Below are 10,499 nucleotides of genomic sequence, written 5' to 3' on the forward strand. Positions count from 1 at the left end.
TTGCCCCCTTCAACAATAAGTACTGAACAGCATCCAGCCTGTATCGATGGCATGGAAAATAACCACACCCGTAGTTTCATCATGGAGGTGTTGTTTTCCATAAATCGCGAACTGGAAATGGAAATGGAATGGAATATTTTGATGCCATCGGTTAGCTACATCTTCTTACCCCCGAGAACAACTAGGTAGGGTGGTTCTTTGCTTGCAATGTGAAGTGAGGTACCCAAGTGGATGTTTCGTTCTCTTTGGGAGTCTGAAGTCGTCATTGCCAAATGGAGTGTAAACTTGCGGGTTTTGTTACCAGTCAAGTTGGTAGGATATTGATTCTCGTGCAATGGTTAATCACGATTACCTTGGCCAACAATGACCAAAACTATGCAGGTAAGTAGGGCCCAGGTAGTTCGGATAACGTGAATTATCATGGCCAGTTCCACCGGAAAATTCCCTTGAACCGACCTGATCAGTTGCGACCAGTATAGCATGATTCATTTCAGTGCAAGGCGTGTGCTGGCTGATAATTCAATCGATTTTCCCAACTCCCTGAAGAGTCAAATAGACATCTGTACCCCATCCCCAGAGGCTTTGGACTGCGATGCTTCCTCCAAAATATTCCGCGTAGGCTCGACTGAGCGGCAAACCATATCCCAGTCCTGCAATACTACTTAAATGCCCCCCAGGGCCCGCTAGGGTGTCCAACGCCCGTAGATCGGAAGTCTCCGTGTTCTGTAAATCCATTTCAGAGAAAGTAGTGAAGCTATATGACCAAATATGAGGTAAGACTTCTGGTGGAATGCCGCCACCCCGGTCGCGAATGCGAATCGTGATGCTCTGCGATGATGGGCTAGAGTGACCGATGGATTCCTGCGCGGCGCTAAGCTCAGATTGAGAAGCTAATTGGAACCTCCCGTCGGAATCTTCTTGGATCGGGCGCTCACTTCGAGGGACGTCGGGGGCAGCGGCAATGGTTACCTCAATGGGCTCTCTCTCGTTTCCGGACTCGATTGTTGCCCGGAAGGCATTTTTCAACAGCTCGGTGATGATATACTCGATGTGGACGGGGATGTGAGCAAAGGATGCGTCTGGCTCGCCTCCGATTTCTAGGCGTGGGCGAACACCATATTTCAGTTCGCAGATCTCGCTGACAAAGTCCTCGCAGGATCGAATGATGCGGGCTGGTTGCAAGGCAGTATCAATGACACCTATGTAGTTTGACGGACTGAAATGGTCATCTGATTTCTCGGAGACCTCATCGGAGACTGGCTGTGATGTATAATGTAGGGCCAAATGTTGCTCTGCGATTAAGCGAGTGCCAATTCTCGCGCGGAGATGGGTGTCCAGGAAGCGAGTCACATCTTCTGGGTTGATGTATTTCCGAGATTCAAGGAATCCACGAGCCAGTACTGGGATAGTGTTGGTGTGTGTTTGGACTAGATCGGCCAAGACGTTCACGAATTGCTTTTCCTCTTCGAATGTGGTGATTTTCCGTTGTTGGTACGGAAGAAGAGAGGACAGCGAGTGCAGATAATTGTGGTAGATTTTTGACATATGCGGATTTGAGACAATGATGAAAGGTAGATTTCTCAAAGCTTGAATTCGCGATGCTAATCGCGCGGGGAGAAGAGAGAGGGTAAAGTTGGCGGACGCCAAAAGTGCGTCTTTGGACAATGGTGGACGGCCATGGCTGTAAAAGAAAAGAAAAACCGTTAGAGTTTGATTCAAGTATTAAGTCGCAGAGAATTCTAGGGGTTCATTTTGAACTAACTGAAGTAAATCTGCGAGCGTCAGAGAGCGACGAGGTGTAGCAGCTAGATGTGCGACCTCATCTCTAGCCACATTAGTTGTAGGGTCGGTCCAATTGTAGTAGTTAGTTGCTGTCGAGGATATGTATCGTAGCGGGGGGTTACTCGTCGTTAAAACCCGTCGAAAACCCAAGTTTCTGCGTGCTGCCAGCATCATTGTTGCCGAAACGGCGACTGTTGACTCAGACAGACCAGCAAGTTAACTCGATGATCAGTCGGAGATCGTGATGCGCGGCGGAGCAAACAAGTGAAGGCGGTGAGGCGGGTATCGTCGGCGTTTTGTTATTGCTTTGTAATCCTCACGGTATAACGTAATTCACCACTGAGCGAGCCGTCCCGGTCGGGCGAGCCGCCCCATCAACTTCAATTAATTCAAACCAGCATAATTCACCCGAAAAACGTAATATTAAATATTTAAGCTATTTAATCAATATTGGACAATGCGTTCTCTTATAACCCTGGATATTGCACTCAGAGCATCTTAGTGGCACCCTAGGTCGTTGTTCTTGTGCTTCTACTTGACCGGTTGGCTGGTCAGATGGAGCTACAATTTGACCATTTCTATCATTTTGAGCTAATTCTCGAAGCTCAGCGACAGATATACCTTCTAGAGCTACTATCCGGAGCTTAGAACGTACCTTTTTTGACTCTTTTTTCTCCACTCTAGCCTATAAAAGCTTTATATCTTAAGTTATAAGAGTATGATTATACATATGGATTTAAGCCGATTTAAGCACCTGATCTATATGAGAAAGCAGTAGGCTTGGTAGGCTTTTAGAGCGTGCTTTTAAGAGCTTTTTGATTAAAATTTTATACTTCTGGAGCTGCTTATGATTCAAAGGTGTCTAATATATACTGCTTTAGCCACTTTGGCTATCTTAAGATAGTGGTAGTATAGGCGTCTGGAGCTAAATATTAAGCTTTAAAATAACCCGATTTAGATTATATAGAACTAAACCGGTTACTAAGAAGCTATTTTTGATCGTTTCTGCTTTATAAGCTTTAATTTAAGTATCTAGAAAGGCATCTAAGAAGTCTAATTTATTAATATAGTTCTAACCCGACCGCATCACATTCTCGACATACTTTCTATATACACACTTTAAGACAGCAAAATAACTTATATCTAGAGGTTATAAAAGATATAATAAGTACAATAGTATATAGATCGGAATAATTCGATTTTTAGAGTAAATTTCGTCAAATTTTAGGGTTAGATAACTTCTATAACTATCTAGAACTAGGAGTTAATATATCTCCTTTAACCTTAAGGAAGTTAATAGGATAAAGACCTTTTTAAGCTAGTAAAGACCGATCTCGTCTAAGATCTATTTATTTAGACTAACCTAGAATTGCTAGTCGCCCAGAAACTTTAACTCTTAAACCCAGTCTTTTATAAATAATTTTACCTTAAAAATAACTATTAGAGGAAAACTATATCCAGATATATCTATATACTTAATTATAGTAACCTATTCACGATTTCTAGGCTATAAAAGAGAGCGTCGACCATAATATTCTACTCTCGTAACAACTTTTGCGGTTGTAGTTAAGCCTATCGTGAACCTCATCTTATTAAAGTTATAGATATTATCTTTATAGATCCTATACTTTAAGATCATCTTTTAAACCAGGTTAAACTATTCTATAATAATCTTTAGGTCTTCATACTTTGCACGCTTATAATTATAGTGTCTTAAGAACCTTGTATCGAGCTCTGGATATCGTTTAATGTATTTTGCGACCCAATTTTTGCCGACAGTTTGGATCGGGGTAGTTCTACGTGTAGCGAGTAAGAGATTAGCTATTTCTTAGACTATAGAAGATTGTAGTGTTGCTCCGCGTATATCCATAGATATTACCCATTCTTTAAGCGAATTCTCCTCAAGTTCAGTTAATTTAAAGGAGGTTGCGTGAAATTCGACGCGGTTTTCTCGTCCGCTGAGCCGGTGCTAGAGCGTTGTTCTAGGGATATTGTATATACGTACTGCTTCGGTAATTGACAACTTTTCCTGCTTTTTAATAGCTTGGATAGCAAGCAAGATACGACCTTCTTTTTCAATCAATTTTGAACGATTTTGAGAGCGAATTGGTGGCATAGTGGTTGGTTGAAGAAGATAGGTCTAATTAATTGACACGTTTTGGTTGGGTCGGCTCGCCCGACCGGGACGGCTCGCTCAGTGGTGAATTACGTTAAGTTAACGTAACTAATTCCCGGCCGAGCCGTACACCCCATCAAAAATCGCGTCTTCCTACCGATATACCAACTTTAACCAACCACCATGGCACCAATTCGCGCTTAATCGTCTCGGAATTCTGCCGAAAAAGAGGGTAGGATTTTATTAGCCGCTAAAGATATCAAAAATGGCTGTATCAACTTTCTCCGCGCAACAGTGATGCTATACGAAATCCCCTATATAACACTGGCTGATCGCGTCAATAGCGTATAATCACGCGTTGATATACGCCTAAATAGCTATAAATTAACACAATTAAAAGAAGATTTACTTGTTGAATGGATACTCTCTATAGATACGCGTAGAGTAGTACCTAGGCTAGCTATTATATAAGAGATAGCTAATATACTACTAGCTGCGCGTAGTAGCTACCCTCTACCTATAGTTAGTACAAGTCGCATTTACCAGAAGGGCGCCGAAAACGGCAACCCCCCCCCCTGCTCTTCAAGCGTGTTGGTCTGCCACACAATCTAGCCAATCGCTGATACAGACTTTATTTGCTCACTGTTACTCCTTGCTCCACTTTGGAGTGCCGTTACTCTAATCTACCTTCGAAATACAATAAATCTACGATAATATAGACACTGACCAGGAGACCCTCTACTCATTTAAATTAAAAAGATTGGGGACGTAGCCAAATAAAGATGATTTGCATAAATAAACCAGCGCAGGCGCCTTCGTCCGGGCCACCAATAGCTCTAGGTTCTGATACTAGGGCAGATGCGAGCACAGCATTTCGAGCTCCCGCAGAGGACGTGTCTGATTCGTGGGCATTTCTCAATAATTTGATACCGGATTAGAGAAAATAGCGGCGACGCAAAGCGGCCAAAACGCGCACGGGTTAGTAGACTCACATTGCGAACCTGGGCTTCTGAATAGTGACTGACTGTTCTCATCATTAATCTATTTTGCTCGATGAGCTTTGTAGACACTCGCACTTCGCAATCAATCGTCTCATGTAACTTCTCAGTTTCAAAATTAGTTATGAAAGGAAACATTGACCTACATCGAGGTGTATAACAACTTTGACATTTGTAGATAAAGGGATTTATTTTCATCAATCAATGCCCTTTTTTCATGGCGGAATCTAGCGGCGCTCTTAGGACGAAGTGTATACGCTACACAGGATATTGATCTATTTTTCGAATGTACCATTCGTAAAATCAATGACTTGAGCCTTCTCAAGGACACCACTGACACTCTGAGTAAATTCTTGGTGTACAGGGTCATTGCGGACGTAGTAATCTCGATCCGCGGCACTAGCGAATTCGACGACAAAGGTGTGCGAAATAGCATTCTATTTTCCATATGAATAGCCGATCAGCGAACAGTTCGTTATAAGTAATCAAAAATAGCAAACATCTACATGAACCAGCTGGATTGAAGAATATAGACCGACGCATTTGAATTCCTTCAATTGAGTTGTCTATCCCACCGGACGACGACTTGATATATGGCTTCTGGGACAATGGATGAAGACATTTGTCCTTGAGGGCAACCATGCGGCAGCAAACCTATGATATTTATTAGCACTTCTATTATTCCAAGTAAGAATAGTGTTCGTAACAAAACTTACATCGTTGATAACTTCAGCAATGACACTTGTTTTGAACTGGATGAGAACGACATGAGTAATCGATATTTTGGGCGATTGATGCTCAGTCAAAAAACATATGGTGAATCCAGGCACGAAGCGGAGTAAACAGAAGTCATTCAGCTTTATTAGAGGTCAGACAAAAACGTAAAACAAAAAAAACAAAAAGGGAGGGCTTACAATGCTGGTTAGGGTTTAAACCCTCCGTCAATGTATTCCGAAATACACATTACAGCGCACCCAACGAGCTCAGCGAGCTTTGCCGCACGGGGGTTTCTTGACCGAAGGTATTGTGATCTTTCCAGGATCCCGCATCCAAAATCTGTGATTGTTGTCTCAGTTAGGTTGGGAATTGCAGCGGCATTAGAGCGAAAAGCATCAACTATTAACGAATTGATGTCTCTGGTCTCAAGATTGTTTCTCCGTGCAAATACCCTCCAGACGCTAGCAATTGGTAGCTTAAGTATTGCCAAGTGGATTAATATGCGCATTCTGTTTATTTTCTCCTCGTCGAGCTGCGCTCTCTTGAATTGATAGGGCTTAAGTTCGAAAGAATCCCATCGGCTAACTCCTAGACTACTCACTGCCACTTCTCGACGTATTTGTGTAAAAGAGACGAAATTGGATTTCTGTGCAGTGATGTATGACTGTTTGACAGGGGCCTGAGTCTCTCGTGAAGAAATTGATGAGCTTGGCGGGACCCCAGCGTGCATATGTCTGGTTTCTGAGGAACTTCCGACCGCCGCAGTATAGCTGTCGTTACTGTACGAGCTCGAAAGTGCAGTTTGACTCCTGGTATTCGAATCTGAGGTCTGGTATACTTCGATACTGTAAGCTTTTAGCAAAAAGCGACAACTCAGCAGTGAAGTCAGTCGTACTCTCTTAATCGTCACTGTATGTTACTACAACTTGAGCTTCATGATTGACTTGATCAGGAAGAAAGCACAGTTTGAATGGACCTACTTATTTTCCTTTAGTTAAGATAAGTGCTAATTCCAGTGATGCTTATGATCCATTTTATTCAAGTGATTGAAGATACTTGCATCGCCAGACTTATTACATTCCCGGTATTTCGAAATCTCAACAGTTTAAGAATATGCATGGAAGGAAGAAAGTGAAGAGAGTGAAGGAAAAAAGGAGACAAGAAGAAAACGAGAAAAAAAAAACATGAACAAAAAGAATTGGCAACAATTGCCCTCACACAACTACCAATCCATCTCTGGAGCTAAGCAGCAGGCATCTCGATCTTCTTCCCCTTTACCGATAACCACTCGATGAAGATAGGTCCCACCAGTGACAAGGCACCAATGGCGACTGACACATAGAATGTCTGAGTGATAGCGTCATTATACGCGATCAAAACACGATGCAGCTCAGCACCCGACACAACAGAGCGCAGCAGAGTTGCACCGGCCGACACTAGTTTGGCGGCATTCGCGTCCGGGGCATCGACAGCAAGGTTGTGGAAGAGTTGATTCTGGAAAATATTCTGAGCCACGGACAGGAAGATAGAGCCACCCAACGTTTGTGAGAATATCATCATGGCAGTCCCACTGGGGACATCTTCAGCTTTCAGGGCCGTCTGTGCGACAATCATCGGCTGCTGCATACCCAGTCCGAGGCCAATTCCAAACAAGGCTTGGTATCCAATCCACTTGGGGTGACCCGAATCAACTTGAAGAGTCGACAATAGCCCAGCTGCAATAGTAATGATAATGGACGAGAAAATCATGAAAGGAGTGTAGTAACCACAAGCAGTGACAAGACCCCCGGCCAGGATAGATACGACCACGACAGCGATAATCATCGGCAGGTTCATGATTCCTGACTTCGTCGCAGACGCACCTTTAATGGCTTGAAACCAAATGGGGAGCTTTAAGACAAAAATATGTTAGCAGTCTCTTAACAGATATCGTATGACTTTTGAGGGGGAAACATACGTAATATACCAGAACGAAGTAACATGCACCAATGGCCATGGAATACCAAGCAGCACCCCAAACGTTGCGATTCTTAATCAAACGAGGAGGCACCGTGGCACGATCTCCGGCCCAGGACTGCGTGGCCATGAACACCAGGCCTAAAACACCAAACACCACAAAGAGGCCGATAATGCGACCACTACCCCAGGCATATTTGGTTCCACCCCATTGCAATGCAAGCAGTAGGCTAATAATGGCAGGGAGGAAAAAGAATGTGCCGACGAGGTCCATTTCAGTTAATTGTTGCTTCCATCCGGCTTTCTTCTTGATTACTCTGGGGTTCTGAAAGAAGAACAAGATGAAGAGAAAGGTGACAGCGCCGATGGGCAGATTGATATAGAAGCACCAGCGCCAGGTCAAATTGTCTGTGAAAGCTCCTCCCATCCTGAATGTGTTCTAGTTAGCGATCAAATCTCATTCATAATGGCCCTTTCTATTTTCAACATAGACATAATAGTTAAGAGAGGCAGGGTTTCAACACATACAATGGACCGGCAACATTCGCGATACCAAACATAGCCCCAACCAGTCCCGTATAGATGGGTCTTTTGTCAAGAGGAACACTTTGGGTGATAATAAGGATAGACCCGGAGAATAAACCTGCGGCTCCCAGTCCTGCAATGGCACGACCACAAATCAACCCCACTGAAGTTGGGGTGATGCCACATACTAGAGATCCAATCTCAAATATCGACAGAGCGATCAAATAAATCCATTTGATGGAGTAGAAAGTATAGAGCTTGCCAAACGTCAAAGTAACGGCACAGGTTGTTAATAAATATGCACTGCCGTACCAGCCCACATCATCCAGTGAGTTGAACTGGTCTGTGATCTTGGGAATTGCTGTTGCAATAATGGTATTATCCTATGATGGAGCATTCAAGTTAGAGTCTGGGAAAATGCTTAAACTAAGGGCCAGGGGGGCATCATGATCTCGTGACATACCAGAGCCACACAAAAAACACAGAGGCACAATGCGATGGTAATGAGGACCAGGCGGAGAGCGGAAGGGTACTCAATATCTTTCTCTGGGTCGTCGGCGTTGCTGCTTGCGTCCTCTCCATTATCGTCTTTTGGTGAAGTATCTTGCTCTGGATCGCACTGTGGTCGGGATTCTCTGTTCGACTCTTCGTTGGGGAGGGTCTCTTTTGTTGTATCCAAAGCTGAGCTATCCTTATTCAAGTTTGCATCATCAGGTGCTATAGAGGATTGAATTGGCTCGTCCACTAATGTACTCTCTTTCTCACTGGAAGGTCTGGGGTTGTTGTCATTGCCTTGCGATTGGGCATCATGATCTGTATCGGACGAGTCGTGTTTTTCCATTGCAGGGTGAGTCTCTCGTGGAGGCTCTGCCTTGTCGAAAATTGAAATCATATTATGATATATTAGTGCGAGAAAATTAAAGAATTATGAGACCCAGGCAAGAAATAACCAGCGGGATTGAGGAGCACAAAAAGGATGTGGGCATAGAATTAGGTAGGGAAAACAGGAAAGAAAAGAGTAGAAAAGAGAGCTTTGGCAGGACAAGAACTTGGCAACTTGGGTTCAATCAAGGGCCCTGGTCAAGAGTATATTACTAGAAAGTAGGGAAAGAACCAGATTTAATGCACGGAACTGTCAGCGAGGATTGGCAATTGAACTGGCCCTTCGTACAGGTCTCATTATAGACTGATCAACCTTGCTGATGCATGGACAGAGGGGAAGCAGGTCCAATCCCCATGATATACGCAAGCAAACATGGCGTAAGTACCATGCTTTCCATCTCATATAGCTCCAAGGCTACATAAACCCAAACAATAGCAAAGAAATAGTTTGAATTGACTCGCATTGGAGATTATAGACCACTTTGAAGATGTATCTACTTCATCAACAAAACGAATCGGGTGGATCACAACCATCGACTCAGCCGCAGCTCAGAAGCCTCATCAGCCAGGAGGCCATGCAAGGATCAAACACTATTTAAAATAAAAAAAGGATGATGCACTCAGATGAAAAAAAATCGACCAAGTTTGAATTAACCGAAGCTCCTTACTCCGAATTTCAGAAATCCTCCTATTGTTGTTCCTGGTTCCCCTTCTTCAACCCCCTGGGCGTCTCGGTTCCCGTCGCGACCGCGACCGACTGTACCCGAAACCCAACCAGTCATCAGTGCGCTACTCATTAAGGATGTCATCCATTAGCTCTTCTGGGCAATTCAAAATTCAACAACAGTGATATCCTGATATCCCATGCATTATTTCCCTGTCCCTGTATACGGGCAGTCTATTCGAGTGGCCTCAGTAACCTCCCCCCCCCAAGGATTGCCAAGGGTTCGTCATGCCCTGCGCGATATAGGATGAACTCGTCCTACGCGATCCAACAATTTCAAATCTTCCTGGTCTCTTTTTCCCAGAGGTATTGTATCCATTCAGCGAATTTATTTCTGACTTTCGTTCTATGTCAACTCGTTCCGCTGAACTTCTCTGGAGCTGACTGCCCGATCAGAACAAACAGGTGTATCGTGTTTATATTTAATTTTTCATGAGGAGCGCGAAGCTATCGAGATACTAGAGGTACCTATGTTTAAATCATGGGTCACAGATGGTATGCAATGGATATAGAATCTGCAGCGGGTGTCCAACAGTGTGGGCGGAGAGCATGAGAATTTGAACCTCGTACCTATGGCACCGGGTGAACATTTAATTATCCTTATAATGATTTAGGCGAATAGCTCAAGGTCTACGTGGGGCAATAGTAAGTCGACATGATGATCGGACCTCGCAAGGTGCTGATCCTGTGCAGCTCCATGCACGTAGCCACAATATAATCAGTCTTGGGGACATGGAAATAGAGAGAGAAAAAGAAAAAAAGAAAAAAGGAAAAAAACAAACGGTCAATAGTGTCCCGA

At 43.8% G+C, this 10,499-nt stretch overlaps 4 protein-coding genes across 4 annotated transcripts; all 4 read right to left on the minus strand.

The window, feature by feature from the left end:
- Nucleotides 1-519: 519 nt before the first annotated feature.
- Nucleotides 520-1,956, minus strand: N7478_011596 (alpha-ketoacid dehydrogenase kinase family protein; the record flags this gene model as incomplete). The annotated part of the gene is made up of 2 exons (XM_056927810.1): nucleotides 520-1,681; nucleotides 1,763-1,956. 2 exons carry the CDS (start codon nucleotides 1,954-1,956, stop codon nucleotides 520-522), a joined length of 1,356 nt encoding a protein of 451 aa, XP_056773537.1.
- A 1,737-nt stretch (nucleotides 1,957-3,693) lies between these two features.
- N7478_011597 (uncharacterized protein) lies at nucleotides 3,694-3,898 on the minus strand (the record flags this gene model as incomplete). The annotated part of the gene is given in 2 exon segments (XM_056927811.1): nucleotides 3,694-3,764; nucleotides 3,784-3,898. 2 exon segments carry the CDS (start codon nucleotides 3,896-3,898, stop codon nucleotides 3,694-3,696), a joined length of 186 nt encoding a protein of 61 aa, XP_056773538.1.
- Nucleotides 3,899-5,171: 1,273 nt separating this feature from the next.
- Nucleotides 5,172-5,665, minus strand: N7478_011598 (Dabb family protein; the record flags this gene model as incomplete). The annotated part of the gene is made up of 3 exons (XM_056927812.1): nucleotides 5,172-5,333; nucleotides 5,472-5,550; nucleotides 5,613-5,665. 3 exons carry the CDS (start codon nucleotides 5,663-5,665, stop codon nucleotides 5,172-5,174), a joined length of 294 nt encoding a protein of 97 aa, XP_056773539.1.
- Nucleotides 5,666-6,855: 1,190 nt separating this feature from the next.
- On the minus strand, nucleotides 6,856-8,986 carry N7478_011599 (MDR family MFS transporter; the record flags this gene model as incomplete). The annotated part of the gene is made up of 4 exons (XM_056927813.1): nucleotides 6,856-7,503; nucleotides 7,571-7,997; nucleotides 8,098-8,477; nucleotides 8,558-8,986. 4 exons carry the CDS (start codon nucleotides 8,984-8,986, stop codon nucleotides 6,856-6,858), a joined length of 1,884 nt encoding a protein of 627 aa, XP_056773540.1.
- Between the last annotated feature and the right edge of the window lie 1,513 nt (nucleotides 8,987-10,499).

The sequence above is a fragment of the Penicillium angulare genome (assembly GCF_028827245.1).
Source record: "Penicillium angulare strain IBT 27051 chromosome Unknown utg000009l_segment0_segment0, whole genome shotgun sequence".
Taxonomy (NCBI): Eukaryota; Fungi; Ascomycota; class Eurotiomycetes; order Eurotiales; family Aspergillaceae; genus Penicillium; species Penicillium angulare.